The sequence below is a fragment of the Macaca fascicularis genome, chromosome 13 (assembly GCF_037993035.2).
Source record: "Macaca fascicularis isolate 582-1 chromosome 13, T2T-MFA8v1.1".
Taxonomy (NCBI): domain Eukaryota; kingdom Metazoa; phylum Chordata; class Mammalia; order Primates; family Cercopithecidae; genus Macaca; species Macaca fascicularis.
The window spans coordinates 102,330,876-102,351,287 of NC_088387.1; the positions used below are offsets into that span (position 1 = coordinate 102,330,876).

The window sequence follows — 20,412 nt, forward strand, 5'->3', positions numbered from 1 at the left end:
TGAGTGGGAAGTTGGCTTAACTTAAATTTTTCAGTCAGAATTGTGTGAACTGAACCAACTGAGATGTCTATGGTGTTGACTATTGTTTCTGCTGTTAATTGTTAGTCCTCTTCAATTAGGGCAGAAACAAGATGAGATTAATTTTTTCCTTGCAAATCGACATGGATGGTCTGCTGTTGCAGGTTTCATCTTTACTTTGTCTTGTCCCTTTGGAAAATGAGTTGTCCATTTGTAAACTGCTGATTTCTTTGGGGCATTGTCCCCATAAGCTTTTCATAAAGGATTGATGATTTCACCATTCTTCCACCCAAGCTGCACCATAAATTTGATGTTTTTTCTTGCTTCAATTTTAGCAGAATTAATGTTGCTTTCCAGGGCTTTTTTTCAAACTGCTACCATCTCCTTCTTAGTGCTTCAAACTAGATCCTGTTCAGACATGTTTTAACAAGTTAGTACACGTTTATTTTGATGCAAACAATTTTTAAATCCATGCGTATTTTTTCACAATACACATTTTCCGTAAACTTTTTGAAGACCGCTTGTATAAATGTTGAAAAATAGCTAGAGTACTTGTGTTTCTTGTGTCTTCTTGAAAACCATTTACTCCATTACATTGAGAAAGCAGCCTTGGTTTAGTATTAATTGATCTTTAATGCTGTAAATCATTTTTCTTTTTGTCTGCTATTTTTTGTACCTAACAGTTTCATCAGTTATTTCCCAGTTAACAATGTTTGAAAAAGAGATAAGCATGATTATATTAAGCACATTTCCTTTATTATTCATAAGCAGGAGATCTGATACTTTTTGTTTTATTTGTTCACAGTTTGTGCTAGTTCTTTGTAATTCTATTGGTACTCCCTTGGATCCCAAATACATTGATATTGGTAAGGAAATGTTAATATTTATTTCTTTTCCAATCAGATTTTATTTGTAACACTAATTTAAAAACCTAACACTGGTATTATTAATTAGAATGGTGTTTTCTAAAACGAGGAAGACCGTACTTCCTACTTTGTCAGATCCAGTACCAGTTTATATCTGTTACCATGATAGAATTCTTAATACCCCATTTTGCTCTCAAAAGCATCCTGGTTAAGACAGTAAATTATAAGGTTACTCTATCTAAAATCCACTATAATTTCACAACTGCTATGGTACCATCATTCGCTTTAAATGGGAAATATAATTGTGTAGGAATTGGTATGCAGTGTAATGATTAGTATGTAATAAACAGGATTATAGAAAGAATTTTGCTATTAAACCACTTTTATTATTAATAAACTGCTTGTAAATACCTCTCTTCCATAAAAACACTTCAGCTGCTTGTAAAAGTGAGTTTGCCCTTTCCAGATTTTTCTAATGAAATGAGTCTATTAATAGGGACAGTTTAAAAAATTCCTGACTCTTTGTTTTCAAAGGACATTTGTTACTTTAGATTTACTATTCCCTCTACCCAATAACTATAAAAGTAACCCATTAAAAATTCCAAATCTTATTCTAAGTAGATTATTAAAAATCATTAACAAGTATTTTGTTGCCATTTCACTGTAACTTCCAAAAGTAATGATTTTCTTTTAATGTGTATGGTAGTATATTGGATACAGTATTGCAAAAATTATTAAATCTAAGAAATTAAAAACCCATTGCATTATTCCTGAGAACCTGAGAACTAGTCATTTTTTTTCAGATTGGACATTTAGCCTAAGCAATTAAATATTAATGCCTGTTGCCTTTTGAGTGTTTGCATTTTGCTAAGCTCTTTGGGTGATAAAAGCAAATATGAGAAATAATGACCTCAAAGACTTTATAGGGTCTTGATAACCTACTCACTTAGATATATTGACACATTTCAACTTCGTGTCTTACATTCATTGCTACATAGACATGTTTATATGTTTTATATATGTATATGTTTATATACACACATATATATATACACATTAATGTTCCTTGTTAAAAAGCGTAGCTTAAAATTATTACAGACTCTCTTCACATAAATATCTCTTGTTTACTAGAAGCATAACAGTCTTAAAGAGGTAAATTTTGTCAGTCTTCAGATTATATACTTTTTCTTTTAATATCTAAAGTTTTAACATAGAATCATAATGGTGATAGGGTTAATCTCAAAGTAATTTTTATCACAGGTAGACTGTTTTTTTTTTTTTTTTTTTTTTTTTTTGAGACGGAGTCTTGCTCTGTAGCCCGGGCTGGAGTGCAGTGGCCGGATCTCAGCTCACTGCAAGCTCCGCCTCCCGGGTTTACGCCATTCTCCTGCCTCAGCCTCCGGAGTAGCTGGGACTACAGGCGCCCGCCACCTCGCCCGGCTAGTTTTTTTTTGTATTTTTAGTAGAGACGGGGTTTCACGGTGTTAGCCAGGATGGTCTCGATCTCCTGACCTCGTGATCCGCCCGTCTCGGCCTCCCAAAGTGCTGGGATTACAGGCTTGAGCCACCGCGCCCGGCCTAGACTGTTTTTTAAAATAAAGCAAATGTAAATCCTTCTTCATAAAATGGCAAATACTTGAGGGCATGATTATTTGTATTTTTGAGTCTCAAAACTTTTTTTTTTGTAGTCTCGCTGGCTGAGATTTTAACAAACAGTTCTTTCATTGGCCTGCAGCGAACACAGCCAAAGACTCAACATTTTTGTTTCATACATATCCTGTAAAATTCCTTTTTAAAGTTTCTATGCCAAATGTTTATGAGGACTGGAGGCTAAAACAAAAAAAATATATGAGTGCTACTCTTCTAGAATTTAGGATTTATTATTTTTCTTTTACCATCTACTCTTCCTCTTTACAATTTTTGTAGAAACTTTAAAAAAGAACTTTATAGATTGTTATAGAAGTGTAGTTTGTGGTACTCTGTTATACTCTACACATGAGAGTTAGGTATCCTTTTTTGGTGCTCTTTTCTTGAGCACTCATAATACCTTTGGTGTGCTTCCATCCAAAATACCTCTTAACCTGCACCGTGCTTATCAATTTTCTTATCTATCTTCCCCACTAGACTTTGAACTTTTTAAAGATCTATGTGTAATTAACTTCTGTATCCCCATGACCTAACACTGCCTTGGCCCATAATAAATGTTTATTGAATGCATGGAAATTTTCTATCATGTAAATAAAAAATGATGATTCATTTATTTAGCGAACTATCAATGAGTATACACTGTTTCAGGTACTACTGGTCACTGGGAATAATAAGAAATTAATTATAACATTTCCTGTGGGATTTCTGAACAAATAATTAAAACCTAGTTAATTCATTGAACGGTGATTTACTGCTTCCCTACTGCGTGCGAGGTATTGCCCTGGGTGCGTGCTAGGTATTGCCCTGGGTGCGTGCGAGGTATTGCCCTGGGTGCGTGCGAGGTATTGCCCTGGGTGCGTGCGAGGTATTGCCCTGGGTGCGTGCGAGGTATTGCCCTGGGTGCGTGCGAGGTAGTGCCCTGGGTGCGTGCGAGGTATTGCCCTGGGTGCGTGCGAGGTATTGCCCTGGGTGCGTGCGAGGTAGTGCCCTGGGTGCGTGCGAGGTATTGCCCTGGGTGCGTGCGAGGTATTGCCCTGGGTGCGTGCGAGGTAGTGCCCTGGGTGCGTGCGAGGTATTGCCCTGGGTGCGTGCGAGGTAGTGCCCTGGGTGCGTGCGAGGTATTGCCCTGGGTGCGTGCGAGGTAGTGCCCTGGGTGCGTGCGAGGTATTGCCCTGGGTGCGTGCGAGGTATTGCCCTGGGTGCCAGGCAAATGGCTATTGGTGTGTAAGGATGTCAGAGACATCTTTCTACTTAGAGAAGGTTTCATTTGAGCTGAAATTCGAAAAATAAGTATTTCTTTAGGTGACATTTCAAGGAAAGAAAACGGCATTTGCAGAGGAATGAAGGCATGGAAAGTGGCCATCAAGTACCCGTTTGCCTATGCTGCAGCCGTTTTAGTGGGAGCACATGGGCAGCTTTCTAGTGATGGTATCTAACATGTGCACTAGGTTTTCCATATATTTCAGAGAGAGTTAATTTGATGAAAACATTTCAGTGAAATTTCAATTCACCGGCACTTGAAAGGACTGAGAAATGAATAAATGGGAAAGTGGGTGAACATTACAGATGTCGGCATTTATTTCAGGCCTTAGCATTAAAATATTACAAGCAGGTTTTATTTATATGTGAATTCCAAGATTGTTTTAAATTCTTTTACATTCTTGCTTGGCTAGTAATGACTGCCTATTAGCATTACAAAGTTCAGTTAATGAAAGCATAATTATTTTCTTAAAAACTTTTTTTCCAAGCTGGGCACGGTGGCTCACTCCTGTAATCCCAGCACTTTGGGAGGCTGAGACGGGTAGATCACCTGAGGTCAGGAGTTTGAGACCAGCCTGGCCAACATGGCAAAACCCCATCTCTACTAAAAATACAAAAATTAGCCAGGCGTGGTGGCATGCACCTGTAATCCCAGCTACTCGAGAGGCGGAGGCAGGAGAATCTCTTGAACCCAGGAGGCAGACGTTGCACTGAGCCAAGATCGTGCCACTGCACTCCAGCCTGGATGACACAGCAAGAACCCGCCTCAAAAAAAAAAAAAAAAAAAAAAATCCAATAACCTTTCTAGATATTTCAAATTTTTTTCTTTTCAGATATTGAACAGTCAAAAAGGGCATGGAGGGCTTTCATCTAGGCTGTGTTCTTGTCCTAAAACAGTGTATCTGTTACAATTTTGTTTTGCTTTTCGTAGAAGCTTAGTCTAGGTGGGATGAATCTTAATAAAGATCTAGCAAAATATATATAGATAGGATTATCTACCCATATGAATTTGCTGAAATCACCAACTTACTGATTCAAAAGAACATATTTTTCAGATATATTTGTATTTTTTGTAGTAACTGAGAATTTATATATAGTTTTATTATAAAATCCTATGTAGGTGATAAAAATGAAAAGAATAATAGCAACCATGTCTAACTAATACTTCTTAATCCTTAGTGAGGGTCAGTCTGCTCTAGTAGTTAAGAGCAGTTTCTGGAGCCAGATTGACCAGGTTTGTGTCCAGCTCTACTACTTTCTAGCTGTGTGATATGGGCAAATTCACATTCCTCAGTTTCTTTATCTGCTGAATGAGGATAATAATGCTTACCTTATAGGGAAGTTGTGAGTTAATATATGTTATATATTTAGAACACTGCCTGTCGTATATTTTTAAACATTCAATAAATACTGTCTTTTAAAAGTATTATTAAGCATTTACTCTATGCCAGGCTCTGTGCTACGCTATATGTTTATATGATATTTATATTGTTATCTCTCTTAAATTTTAAAACAGCTCTGTAGGGTTGGCATTATTATTATCTGCAACTTACAGTAAGTAAACTGACGTTCAGAGAGAACAAATAATTTATTCAAGACCACAGAATTAGCAAGTGCCTGTCATTTGAATCCAAGAAGTCTGACTCTTACCTTGAACCACTAACATTTTAATTTTGAAGTAGTCAGGCTAATGATAAACCCTTGTGAGTATTTAGGTTCTATCAAAAAGAAAGGAACATGAGTGTAATTTATAATTGTAGGTAAACATTGGTTGGAAGAATGCTTTTACATACTTAGGAAAACATGATATTTTATTAGAAAGCAGTTAAGGTATACAAACTTGCTTCAAATCACAGTAAGGGCGTAATAGTTACCAGCATTCGAGTATCCATAGTGGAATTTACTGAATATTTAACAAATGTCTTAAGATTTAGTGAAGACCAGGTCAGGGAAAGGAGAGTGCAGCCTGACCTGGCAGGAGCACACCCTGGAGGCTTTGCTGTCATTCTCCATGCATGGCTTTCAGCAAAGTGCTCCTTCCAAGAAAGGCTTTGAGCTCCCTCCAGAGGTTGGTAATAGTATTTTGAATGAAAAAATCTTGACAGTTACAGTGAAAAAAGAATTTTTAAAAAGATTACTCAGTTGGACTGAGTTATTTAGCATATAAAAATTATTGAATTTGAATCCCTGAGTTGTTAACACACTCAGTTAACATCGAACTATCAGACTAGTTTCTAATTCTTTGTTCAGTTTCTAAGTCTCTTGCTGCCTCCCATGCCCTTTGTCTGCACTCTGGCAAGAATTCTATAAATGGTACCTCCTAGTAACATTATGTCTTTATTCCGGCCATATTAATGATTACATTGCATAGTATTTATAATAGAAAAATTAAGTTTTACACTGTTTTGATTGTTCATGAATTCAGAAAACAGTATAATCTGTTTTTGAAGGAGTTTTTTGCTTTTATGTATTTTGTATGAGTGTTTAATTTTATGTTGTTTATTTTGTGTTTTGTGACCTTGGGCAAGTTGTTCTACTTCTTTAAACCTCTGTTTATTTATCTATAAGATGGATTTGATGAGACTATCTACTTCATAAAAGGATATACAGTAGGAGTTCAATTAAATATTCTCTAAGAAATGGGGCAGATGAAAAGAACTATTTGCTTGGGAGAATATATTTCCAATACATATTAGGAATTTAAAAATTATTTGTTTAGAAGAATATATTCCTTAGGAAGGGACTTGGGAGATTTTTCTTTTCTTTCTTGATAGTGTCCCTTGAAGCACAAATATTTTTAATTTTAATGAACTCCAATTTGTCTAATTTTTCTCTTGTCATTTGTGTTTTTGGTGTCATATCTAAGAAGCCAATTATTGCCTGACCAAAGGTCATAAAGATGTACTCCCAAGTTTTCTTTTTAGTGTTTATGGTTTTAGCTCTTGCAATTGAGTCTTTGATTTATTTTGAGTTAGTATTTTTGTATGATTCTACAAGCTTTTGATTCTTTTCTGATTTCAGAGACCGTGTGTGGGTATTTTGAGACTATGTGGGGGTATATTGCCTGTAAAATAAGGCGTTGAACTCCGTGATTGCTAAAGGCCTTTGCAGCACAAACATTTTGCAATTCTGTATAACTGTAAATTATCTTAATGTTATTTTTAACAGTACCACTGTTTGTTGCAATGACAAAAACCCATGTGATAGCAGCCTCGAAAGAAGCATTTTATACCTGGCAATATCGTGTGGCAAAGAAGCTCACAGCATTGGAAATTAATCAGATCACACGGTCTCGAAAAGAAGGGAGAGAAAGGTATATCTTTTGATACATACTTTTTAGTAGCTCAACCATACCACATTTAAGTCAGACATAGTAATTATAAATTGTCATGCTTAATAACTGTAGTGTCTTGATTAGTAGAAATGTTTTTTCAATTAATTTGATTATCTTTAAAATTTATGTGTTTAAATTTATTAAAATAAAGAGAGGTGGCATGGTGTAATCAAAGAAAGCCCTTAGAGATAAAGATTGGAAGGCTGTGTTTTTATAAGGAAATGGCTGTCCTCACTCACCCTTCCCACCAGATTAGAGTTAATATGCTATACTAAAATATGATTGTTTGCTTGAGATCCAAGGATCTAACTAAGGCTTTATTCTTATACGTTAGTGGTATAGGTCTTCCCAAGAGGGTGGGGTGATTCTAATATCAGTGACCAGAGGAAAGGCAGGCCTTTAGACACACATATGGAAGAAGTCTTTAGGTGGGGTGAACTGGGGACTTAGCTTCTTTTTCTTGCCCTGGTTTCCAAGGAGTCTGGAGTTGGAATTACTTCTAGTAAGTGGGGTAAAAAGGGCTCTGCCACATAGTAGATAGGTTAGAAGCCAGGAGAGAGGGATTCCTCTCAAACTGAAGAAGCATTTACGGTGTTTTGTAAGTTTGTTGTCTCCATTAGTGATACTCTGTGTTTGCTGTTCTGCTGCTGTTACTCTAAGCCTGTAAGTAAAGCATTTTGTTGAATGTTTTAACCTAAGGATTCTTAATGGGAACATAGGCCTGTGTTGGCGGAAGTGAGTGGTAGAGTCATGACAGAAATGCTAGGTGTTTTTTCAAATCATTATCTTCCTTCACACCCTTGAGATCTTAATGCAGACTCCCCTTGTCTTCCCTTTAAGACTCACTCATGTGCTAGGTTAGGAGGTGGATCCTCAGTAAAAGTATGTTGGGTATGCGAATTCATGTGGAGGCAGGAAAAAAACATTGAAAAATGTTATATCTTGTGTTCTCAGTGTTGCTGGAAGACCAAATGGAAAGAACCTTTGGCTTCTTTGAGGGCAGCATGTGGTAGTCCTCATGCTGGTAGGACTTACCGTGGTAGCAGTAATGAGCAGAGGCCTACAATCTTGTGGGAGAACATAGATCTTAGGACAAAGTTGGGGCAAAAAGCCTATCCTCTCCAGAGTGTCTGCTTGTAGTCTGCTAAAGAGATTCTGACTTTTGTTTAAATCAAGAAGGCAGCATTTCCTTATATTTCTACCTGGGATATGTGTGCTGGTTTGAATAACTTTGAGCAGGTTCCCCCTAGAACTCAGTTTCCTCATCTCTAAAGTACAGTTGATGATGGTGATAACAGCCAACATTTATTGGGTACTTCTTATGTGCGAGACACTTTCATAAATCTAATCAGTGCTCATTATTCTTGTTTTACAGAGAGGAAACAGACACATGAGCTTAAATTATTTGCCAAAGGTCACCAGTGGAAGCTAAATAATGTGTACACATGGACATAGAATGTGGAATAATAGACATTGGAGACTCAGAAGGGTGGGAGGGTTGTAGGGGGTAAGGGATAAGAAATTACTTAATGTGTACAATGTACATTACTTGGGTCATGGTTGCACTAAAAGCCCAGACATCACCACTACTCAATATATCCATATAACAGAACTGTACTTTTATACCCCTTAAATTTATTTAAAAAATAATAATACAGGTACCGGTACTAGAGAGACAGTGGATGTCCAGAAGTGATACCTCTTCCTAATACAGGAAAGGGTAGGAAAAGCTTCTTTACTTCAGTGCAGAAGTTCCATTAATTAGAACCTCCTAAATCCACTTAAGTTTACTTTCATTAAACACACTGATAGAAGAGAAATTATGGAGAAACAACAGAGAAAGCTAGTGAATTAGATGTTACTCTTCACTGATGTTCATATGGAGCGTAAGGTAAAATATCTCTCTGGGCTTAATGAAATTCATTGGGAATATATGATTCAATGTTCAGATATGTTTTTGGTACAGCTTTCAGGAGCATATCATTTGTATAACTAGTAAACACCTGGTAGATAATTTTTATCTTCATTAAGATTTAACTGTGTTGAGAATGCTCTAAAATAATCAGAATTTTTATATAAATAAAAGTATTAATTGATGTTATCTAGTCGTTTATTCTAGAGATTATGAAATAGTATAAATTATACTTAAACTTTCTTTGAAATTCTGATCTTTTTTGCAGAATTTATCATGTTGATGATACCCCTTCTGGATCAATGGATGGTGTGCTTGATTATAGTAAAGCCATTCAAGTAGGTGATTTTAATTTTTCTAGAAAATGTTAATATCTGTAGATTTGAAATATTATAATTTTATTTTGAAACCTGAAAAATAATTTGTTCCCAGTGAATAGGATATTATTTTAGCAATTATTTAAAATAATTCTCTTCTGAAAACCTTTTCCTAGATCTTAAAAATTCTTGGACTGAAATAAAGATGGTAGATGGTGATAAGTGGCTAATATACTACTTAGAAAAGTGTATTATCTAAAAATATTGGAAAACATAACTCCTCCTCCCCTCCTCACACCTTCCCATCTGTCTGTGTCTTTATCTGTCCATCTACCATGGATTGATCTGTCATCCCTGGCGTATTAGTGAGTGCACATATTTTGCAGATAGTTAACTGTTTCTTTATGAAAATGTGCTTTTGTTTAGAAACTAATATAATTTGCTATTTCAGTCAGTAGTTTTTGAAATGGTTTTCTCAGAGTATTTAAAGTAGTGCCTATTGTTTATAAAACTGTTGTCTCATTTCTTATCCGATGCTCAAAACTCTGTAAGTCAAGCAGCATGCCATCTCCTCTCTTATAGGTTAGAAAACTGATAGAGAAGTTCACTGATTTACTCAGGATCATAAAATGATTAAGTAACAAAGCAAGGGTTCAAGCTTCATTTTTTTACAGCAGATCTAGTGATGTATCTGCTAGAACATGCAAGAGTTCATCTAGTCATCTATGTATCCGTCCATTTTTTTAATTAAGTATTTTCTGAATGTCTATTAAGTGTGAGACATTGGAGTAGGTACTGGGAATCTACTGGTGAATAAGAAACAGTCTCTTTGATAGGGAACTTTTGGGAAATTGATTCATCATCAACCAGCTTTTCCCCTGTACCCTCACATCAATTAAAATAGATGCCATCTTAAAAACAACAGAAGTTTCCATTGTCAATCATGTATTTTCTTCCAGCTACGGCGTTCTCTCTTCCTCCTTTCATAGCTGAGTTTCTTGAAAGATTATTCTGTATTCATCTTTCCCCTACTGTGCATTCCATCTGCACTTCATTGCATTCTGGTTTTCAGAAGACTTTGAATTGCCGAGTCCAATAGGTCTTTTTCTGTCTTTGTATTATTTGATCTACACATTACATTTAATATTTTTAATGACTACTTTTTTCTTCTTGGCTTTCATGAAACCACACTCCTGGCTTTGTCTCTAGCTTTTCCTTCTGAGCCTTCTTTGTCAAGGGTTCATCTGTGCATCACTTATTGTGATGTTCCCTAATGTCTAGCCCTAAGCCATCTACCCTTTTTTTTTTTTTTTTTTAAAAAAAAACCTATTAATACACTCTTCTTAGTGTTCTTATTGAAATCCACCCCTTTAACCATATGCCAATGACTCTAATATGTATTTTTCCAATGTTGAGTTTTTTTGATTTCTGAATAACGTATTTCTTGCCGTCTGGATAGCAAGAAATTGAGCAGCTCAAAAGCACCCCAAGTTTAATCTGTCTGAGGCTGAACTCAGCTTCCCTCCCAATTCATTTCTCCATATATATTCTATATATAAGTGGTTGGCTTCACTATCTCCGCAAGAATCATGAGAACTCATTTTCTCTTGCTTTCTATGTCTAATAAATCACCAAGTCATCTTGATTCTGTCTCTTAAATTTCTTTCAAATTGGCCTTCCCCTTTCCATCTCTGTATCAGTTTGGTCTGCTATTAGTTTCTGCCTACATCACTGCAATAATTTCCATCTAGCACTGCCCAATAGAACTTCTTGTGATAATGGAAATACTATATATCTTTGTTCTCCAGTGCAGTAGCCACTAGCCATATGTGGCTATTGAGTACTTAAAATATCGCTAGTTCAGCTGAAGAACTGAATTTTAAATTGTATTTCACTCTCATTAATGGAAGTTTACATTTAAATGGTGACATCAGGTTAGTGGCTACCATATTGAACAGAATAGTCTCTCTACTTTCAGTTTTCCCCATCCCCACTATGCCAGTCCATTTATCATACTTCTGACCATTACAACCTTTCTAAAATATAAATCTAATCATGTTACATATAGTTCCTCCCCATTTATAAGCTTTCTGTAAGTCCCCATATTTTTCAGAGTAAAGTATAAATAGCCACAACTACTCCGCCTCCCTGGCCCACTTCCCAGCATATTCCTCAGATACCAGCTGTGGCAAACAACTTGAGATTTCCTGAATATATCACACTGGTTTTTTAAATTTTTAATAAAAAACATTTTATCTTGAAATAATTGTAGGCTAATAGAAAATTGCAGAAAGAGTCCCATCACTCAGCTTTCTTCAGTGGTGACATCTTATATACGTGCGGTAGAGTATCAAAACCAGGAAACTGACGTTGGCACAGTACTGTAACTAGACTATGAGCTTATTCAGTTTTCAGCCGTTTTTATATGTGCTAATAGGTGTGTGTGTAGGTTTATCTAGTTTTATCACCATAAGGGATCTTATCTCTTCTTTTCTTTTCTTTTCTATTTTCTTTTCTTTTTCTTTTTCTTTTCTTTTCTTTTTCTTTTTCTTTTCTTTTCTTTTTCTTTTTCTTTTTTTTTTTTCTGAGACAGAGTCTTGCACTGTTGCCCAGGCTGGAGTGCAGTGGCGTGATCTCAGCTCACTGCAACCTCCGCCTCCTGGGTTCAAGCGATTCTCCTGCCTCAGCCTCCCAAGTAGCTGGGCCCAGCCCCATCCTTGTCCCCTCGCAATCACTAATATGTTCTCCATCTCTGTAGTTTTGTTACTTTGAGAATGTTTTATGAATAGAATCATATAGTATGTCACCTTTTGAGGTTGGCTTTTTTCACTAAATGTAATGCCCTAGAGACTTGTCCAGGTTGTTGCAGTGCAATGCCTTCCTACATTTCCTCAATTTAATATGTGCTGACCCTTCTGCTGTCTGTTTCTCTTTTAGGCCTGAGCTCAGCTTTTTACCTGTCTTGGTGTAAGTTAGATACTCCTTTCTCTGTGCTCTCATAACCTCTGTTTCTACCTCTTCTTTTATCATACTGTCCTGCAAGGAGGTGTTTAGTTCACTGTCTTCCCCAATAGACTTTTGAGTAATCTCTGAGGGTAAAGATTTCATCGGAATATCTCTAGTGCTTAGTTCAGTGTTTGGCACATAGTAGGTGCTCAGTAAATAAATGTTGGTTAAGTTAATAAACATTGACTGCTTAGTGAATTGCATATTACCTTGTACCAGATTAGTTATTCAATAAATGTTTGTTGAATAGTAATGATTGATTAACTTATTTTAGGGCACAAGGGATCCAATTTGTGCCATAACTGCATCAGATAAGATATTGATTGTGGTAAGTTTTGCAAAAACTTATTTTATGAATAATAATTGTTTAAATTATAAAAATACTCTAGGAGCCAGATGTGTGCCCCATGTCTGTAATCACAATTACTTGAGAAGCTGAAGCAGGAGGATTGCTTGAGGCCAGGAGTTGCTAACCAGACTGAGAACACAGTGAAACCCTGTCTCTAAAAAAAAAAATTACAGTAAAGTTTTGAATATCATCTTATGGGCGCCCCAAGTTTTACTGTACCCTGAATATAAGTTCAGTATAAGAAATAAGAAAGTTTTAAAGCTTTCCTCACAAATTATTAACCATTTGCAAAAATAGCTATTTATGAAAGCAATAGAATGATGACCAGACGAGAAGACAGGCTACACTTACAGTTTCTAACACTGAGTGGAATGAGTCCTGTGGGAGGTTGATGGATGTGGGGCAGATTGCATGGTGGTAGTAGGTATTAGAAAGTTTCTTCCTCTGTGTAGCCGGGTATTTTATGTTGGAGAAAGTGCTTTGGCTCAGCTACTTTCGTAAGACTTAGAATGACGAGGTAACATGTTTGCCAGCCAGTAAAATAGAGAAACCTATGGCAAATTTCAGCTGAATTTTTCAGATAGAATCAATGACATAGTGTCTTCTCTTGACCTCTAAGATTTGAAAATATTAATTTTAGAAATAAATATTTACTTTAATACAGTAATGCTGCTGGAGTTATTGCATTTGAATTATGTAAACAAAACCTTAATAGTATATATTCCAGTTCTAGTTACATTCCTCAGCCATTAGCTAATTTTATGGGAGGAAAATCTTAAGAGCATAATATTTCTATAGTATTTCCTTGTTTCTGATAAGCCCTCATGAGACCCAGCTGCAAAAGCAGTGGTTCTCTGATTAAAAAGAGGAGAGGTAAAGATCAGCTGTGTGGAGGCTTCCACTTTGTCCCATTGCCATGGCCTGAGGCAGCCAAGGTTTAAAACCCACAGTTCTCTCATGGCATTGTACTTACTGTTGATCTGTCAACTTTAAGATTTGCCCTGAGTTGTGTAGACAATTATATGCTGCTTTTTTTTTCAAACATATTTAAACTAATACTCATGGTATCACTGCATTCAGATCATCTTTCCTTTTGCTAAAAACTAGTATCAGATGGATGGCTATAGGATAAAAACCTAGACTTTCATAACAGTTATTTCATATGATCTTCTGTTGATTTTTCATATATGTATGTAATTTAACTCAACAAGTACTTTATGTTTTAGCTTTTAATGTGCCCTGAATATTAACCTAGATAACAAATATAAATAACTTTAGATTTTTTTCCTTGTGATAGAAGAATTTGTGTATTACTAAAGTATTACATGAAAAAAAATTAGAATACTTCAGCTGTTTGAAAAAGGTTTAATTAAATTAGTAGATAAATATATACTTAAGAACATGATTCGTTATTAGAATTGAGAATTTGCTGTGATATCACTTTGGTTTTAAGACAAATGTATAGACATATAGAGAGATAGTTGTAGTTTAATATTATGATACACGTATGCTTAATTAAGTAATCAGAAGTAATTTCCATAGGGTCGTGAATCTGGCACCATTCAGAGATACAGTCTACCTAATGTTGGTTTGATTCAAAAATATTCCCTTAATTGTCGAGGCTACCAGTTATCCTTGAATTGCAACTCTAGGTAAGCCTGAAAACTCTGCTCATGTAGATGTTAGACTTAGGAATTATCAGTTGGGATTGTTAGATTTATATGTAATAAATGTGAAGATGGGTGTGTCTATTGAACTTGTCTTAAAATTCAGTATGGTTTTATTTTATACTGCATTTGGTTTAAATATCTTTAATGGGGCATATGGAAGTACTAGTATAATTTTTACTCATAAAACTTAAAAGCATTGAGATTATTTTATATTTAATACCCGTTGGTTTCATCTCTTTGGATACATTTTCCTCAGAAGAGAGCAAAATGGAGAGCAGTCCATATCTTGTATCAAATTTATTTAAAAAAATTTAAGCCATTTCTACTGTATTCCAGGCTTCTGATAATCTGATTTTGAAGAAGAATGGCTGTAGGTAATTATTCTCATGATTGCTGATAGTAATTTTATAGTTTTTTCCTTTTCTCCAATTGCATTATTTTTAGCCGTCTTGCTATCATAGATATCTCAGGAGTTCTGACTTTCTTTGACTTGGATGCTCGAGTAACGGACAGTACAGGACAGCAAGTAGTTGGAGAGTTGTTAAAATTGGAGCGAAGAGATGTCTGGGATATGAAGTGGGCCAAAGATAATCCTGATTTGTTTGCAATGATGGAGAAGACAAGAATGTATGTTTTCAGAAACTTGGATCCTGAGGTAAAAACAAGCAATGAGTGTTAACAGTCTATAAATAATGAGCCAAATATAAAAACCTGGATGATTCCCCCTTGTTTCTTTAAGAAGTTTGTTGAACAGCAGTGCCAACATGGCTGCATGAATTTCTGAAAATAAATAGGAACATTTCTGTGGATTTTAAAAATATTCGGTCTTAGGTGAGAAAATGCTTATCTATTAAATATTCTCTAGTTTCTCCGAAAAGTACTTCCTAGGCATTTATTTATCTGTTCTAAAAAGGTGGAGCCATGGTCACTAGTCCTTTTTTTTCCTTGTCAAACTTAAGAAAACAAAGAAAGTCAGTAGTCTTATCTACCAGAATTTCTTAAAAGAACCTAATAAAAAAAATACAGTTTTCAAATTTCCTTGTCCATTCATTCTTTTCTGTCTCTTTATTCACTTTATTCTGTGCTTACTTTGTCTTATTTCTGTTTACATTTATCATATTGCTCACAAATCTGTGTTCTTTCTTAACCCAGATATTCTTAAAAGTATGCAAGTCCAGGCAGTGATTAATCTCTTTTTTGGGTATGAGGAAGCCCCCTCTGTTCCCATTTTTAAGGTTATATTTTGATTTTCTGCTTGTGGCTCACATCAGCTAATTTCTATGCTCTGGATTTTCCTGTCACTTAGTTGACTCTGGCCAACTGTCAGCTGTTGTATTTAGGAAATACAAAATAATCTGAGTGGTAATCTAATCAAAATATCATTAAGAAGATAAATCTTTTAAATGACTTTTGAATTAGTAATGGATTAAAATTTGGAATTTTCTGTACTCCTGCTGCACTCTACTCTTGTAAATAATAAGGAATAAGTTAATAAATGCTTTATATCGTTAATTTCCATTTGTTTGCATGTATAGCTTCCTTCTTGGGAAGAAATTGCATGCTTGGGCCCCTGAGCTGCCAAAGGGTTTCTGGAGTAATTTATTTAGTGGTAAACTGTTTGCTCCTTTCATATCCTAAATTATTTTCACATTTCCCCATTTGAGCCCTACTCAGGAATTTTGGATGTAAAATGCCCTGATGTAAAGTGCTGTCAAAGGTTCTGTTAAGGCTTTTGCAAGTCTTAGGATCTTTGTGATTCTTCGACCCTGAGAAATGGTTCAAAGGAAAGGCATTCAGATTCAGGGCTGTTGCATTTGACCTGTAAGCATGGGCTTCTTTCAGGGGTCCAAGGGAAATTTAATCCTTGCCACAAAACAATTGTGGGAATTTGACAGGTAATCACAGGATAACCTTGAGGATGGGAGTAGAATACTTTTTGAATGTTAAGAGTCTTTTCTATCCTTTGCCCTGCTCATACTAAGTCACAAATCATATGCCTGGAAAAGGGAGAATGTTTGTTATATCTGGCTGCTCATAATGTGTCTATAGCACACATGGTCAGTCTGGTACAAGTGAAATTTTTGCCTGGTGGAAAGAGTTTCTTAAGTAGTTTTAACAGAACAACCTTTTAAAAACATACTATTTTTTAATTTGAATTTGTTTTCTGGTTTGGCATGTAGTTCGATTTCTGTTAGATTTAGAGCTAGATGGATTTCTTACAACCTTCCCACTGTCTGGATTTCTTTATAAATGATGCTGTTCTGTTCTTTTCATTCACAAGGACACTGGCTTTCTGTGGTCGCAACTGGTTTAGCTGCTCTGCTCATTTGCTTTTCTAGCTGCTAATTGATCATGTAAGAACATGATCTCTTCAAATCAGAGAAGATCTGTTTTACAGGATCTGCTGAGCTACATTTAATAGTATGTTCCTTCAGGACATAGTATTCTGTGTTATTGTTTAGGAGATAAGTTATTGTTTGACAGGTAATAGTAGAATATATTTTTATCCTTTTGAGTGTTGTTAAGAATTCTAAATTCATACCTTTATTTAAGCTGTAAGTCTTCAGATTATTTGAGAGAAAAAGATGCCATCTGTGTGCGAAGTTTTAATTCACTGATAAAGTACATTTTTTTTGAGAATTAGGAGATGAATATTTAATGTTGATATTCCCTGCTTGATCATTTTCCTCTCCAGTGACCCTGTGAAGGTACTGATTGTGCTCTTTTGTTCTTTTTCTTGGCTCTTCCTTCTCATTGGCACTACAATTTCATATTCACGTTTCTTTCATATCTCATAATTTCATCAATCAGACTCTCATTTTTGTACATTTGCTTCTTTTTCAAACAAGGTGCTCCCAAACTTTTGAATATATGCTTTTATATATACATATTTATTTAGAAATTATTTACATGACCTACCATATTAATATATTATGAATCATGGGCCAAAATAGAAATTTTAAAAGAATGAGAAAAATAAATTTTACTGGATGATATAACTTTATTTTTATAAGTCATGCTAATTGCTATGGTTCATGCTAATGTTACATTAGCTAGTATGTCCGCATAATGCAGATTTTAGAGCAAGGTTTTGTTAACTTAGTGGATAAAAGTCTCACGTTTCAAATAGTCTACTTGATAACTTTGACCTTGCTGACTTTTGGTCAGAACTGATAGGATTGTCATTGTTTTCATGTCATAATATGACTGACACAAGGATCTGTACTAGGAGTAAGAGAGGTGTCAGTTCTACCTTTCCTTGTTGGCTTGTGCTTGCATTATTAATATTACTTTTAATTTACAAATTCTTTGCAAGAAGCTTTTTAAGCCGCTTGTCCAGTTTGTGAGGGTTAGCTAAAATTAGGTAATGTAATCCCTAAATTCACTTAGGTATATGCAAACCTCAGTATGTCACAATACACTAAAATTGTAGGACAAATAAGGGTACTTCAGGATATTCATTATGTGGTACATATTATGAGGCCTTCTGATTTGTGTGCTGAATAAAGGTGCCAATATTTCTTGGTGTAGTATAGATTATTAAAGCTTTGGAAACTTTTTTAATAAAAAGAAATATCTTGTATACTGCTTAGGTGAGACCCTGCTGGTCTGAAACTTCGTATTTAAATGAAGTGTGTGAATAGTTAGCTAATGAATTTTGGAAACTAAAGAAAATTGGTTAATTCCAGCAGAAGTTGAATTTTTAAAATCTGAATTGCATGAATGTGTGTATTTACTTATGCATTAATAATCAGATTATTTTTGAAACTCTTAGTTTTTTATTTCTCTCTCTCCATCTTTCTCCCTTTCTCTTTGGTAGTATTTTTTTTTCCATAGATCAACTTTCGTGAGTTTATCTTTTGATTATCTTGTTTTGTTGCACTGTCTAGCCAAAAATAAAAAAAATTTCTAATGATAAACATGTTTATACAAATATATTTGATTTACATATAGTATCAAAATAATCGAGGTATACAAAAGGCCCCTATACCCTATAAGAAATATCTTATTATATATGCTTCCTTTTTAAATTAAATTTTGTTCTGATTCTTTGTTTTTTGCTCTTAAAGCATATTATTTACCTTTATGTAATACAACCCCTTTTTAAGGTAATAAAGGGGTTTTATGAAATTTTCTTATGTAACTTGAATATTTTATTCAACAATTTGTAATTTTTAAAAGAAAAACAACTTTTTTGGCCGGGTGCGGTGGCTCAAGCCTGTAATCCCAGCACTTTGGGAGGCTGAGACGGGCGGATCACGAGGTCAGTAGATCGAGACCATCCTGGCTAACCCGATGAAACCCCGTCTCTACTAAAACAATACAAAAAACTAGCCGGGCGAGGTGGCGGGTGCCTGTAGTCCCAGCTACTTGGGAGGCTGAGGCAGGAGAATGGCGTGAACCCAGGAGACGGAGCTTGCAGTGAGCCGAGATCCGGCCACTGCACTCCAGCCTGGGCAACAGAGCGAGACTCCATCTCAAAAAAAAAAAAAAAAGTTATTTTATTTTATTATTTTTTTAAAGATGGTGTTTCACTGTGTTGGCCAAGCTGATCTCAAACTCTAGGCCAGAAATGATCCTCTTGTCTCAGCCTTCCAAAGTGCTGGGATTAAAGGCATGAGCCATCAGGCCCAGTCTGAAAAACATTTAAAAACCCTCAAAACACTTATAGTATGCATACAAGAGCCTCATTCTTAAACATACTAAAGTCAAACTAAATATGATTCCATTTTTACCTCTTGTTTTCATCTTTTTGGTGTCTTCTTTTTATTATAATTTCTGAATCATATGTGAAGGACCAACTTTCAGAGTTACAAATTTGAAATGTTATTTCATTTGGATTTTGGTTACTTTCTACTTTATGAAATATATACATACACATAGTTTTAAAAATTGCAATCTGATACTGTTTCTATTACCAGACAACATTATTCTATTTTTTTTTACAGTATTCTTAGAGGTATTAAGTATATTGGCAGTTTATTTATTTTTGTCTATATAATATTGATACCTTTTTTTCTACTAAAGATCTAGGGTAGCTACTTTACTTTATAATATGCATATCCTATTTTTTACTTCAACAAGCCTGTATAACACTAAGATAAGAGGCAGACGTATAACAGTCTCATGCACTTACATATTGGCAAATAAGTCTTAAGAGTAGGAAATATATCGGGAATGCACTCTGGTTCATGTTACAGAGGAGAGACTGTTCAGTGTGGTGTGGGATTTCTTTGATAGATGGGCTTACATACAAATATAGCATCAGTTTTATGAAGAATTAACTTTAATATTGAATTGCATGAATTAGAATTTTCAAGCTATGTAAGACTTTTTATTAATTGAGAAAATTGAATTGAATATTACATGCTATTAGGGAATTAATATTAATTATATAAGGTGTGATCATAGTAATGTGGCCATGTAAGAGAAAATTCTTATGTTTTAAAGATATGTACGAAATAGTTAGGGGTAAAATATCATGATGTTCGTAATTTACTGCACTTACTTTATAATACTTCAGCCAAGAAGTTAAATGAAGCATATTTACCATAATGTTAATTACTTAGGTTATGGGTATATAGGTTTTAATGACATTCTCTCTTCTGTTTACCTGAAACCTCTGATAATAAAATTTAAAAGCATGATTTGTTAGAAGAGAGGAAATTTTACATAATGAAACATAATATTTGTTTTTGTCTTTAAAGGAACCCATTCAGACCTCTGGATATATTTGTAATTTTGAGGATTTAGAAATTAAATCTGTTCTTTTGGATGAGATATTAAAGGTAATTCCTAAAAAGTTACATTTCTGTTGCTAGCTTGACTGGGGATTATTTATTTCTGGACCAGGCAGTGTAGTATCCTGGTTAGCAGTGTGGACCCAGGAGTCAGATGTATCTCAGGCCCAGCCCTGCTCTCTTATTGTTCAGCCTTTAGGTGGGTGCCCTCATCTTTTTGAGCTTCACTTTCCTTTCCTGTAAATGGTGTTAAAAATGTATGAGTCTCAGTTATTGCCTTTATAAAATATGG

General features: G+C 35.1%; 1 protein-coding gene and 1 long non-coding RNA gene across 13 annotated transcripts in view; one reads left to right on the forward strand and one right to left on the reverse strand.

The window, feature by feature from the left end:
* WDR35 (WD repeat domain 35) overlaps positions 1–20,412 on the forward strand; it is an 81,023-nt gene that overhangs the window by 29,144 nt on the left and 31,467 nt on the right. For 11 of the 12 annotated variants that reach the window (XR_006691776.3, XR_012422648.1, XR_012422647.1 and 8 more), the window contains 7 exons: positions 824–884; positions 6,960–7,104; positions 9,306–9,375; positions 12,635–12,688; positions 14,252–14,361; positions 14,824–15,034; positions 20,088–20,168. Coding sequence is in view for 7 of the 12 variants with exons in the window: in XM_065527366.1 (XP_065383438.1) it covers positions 824–884; positions 6,960–7,104; positions 9,306–9,375; positions 12,635–12,688; positions 14,252–14,361; positions 14,824–15,034; positions 20,088–20,168 (732 nt within the window). In the remaining 5 variants the exon portion in view is untranslated. The remainder of the gene's footprint in view (positions 1–823; positions 885–6,959; positions 7,105–9,305; positions 9,376–12,634; positions 12,689–14,251; positions 14,362–14,823; positions 15,035–20,087; positions 20,169–20,412) is intronic. The other variant, XM_074012282.1, reaches the window with a different exon arrangement.
* LOC135966871 (uncharacterized) overlaps positions 1–20,412 on the reverse strand; it is a 38,906-nt gene that overhangs the window by 3,820 nt on the left and 14,674 nt on the right. The window lies entirely within an intron of this gene.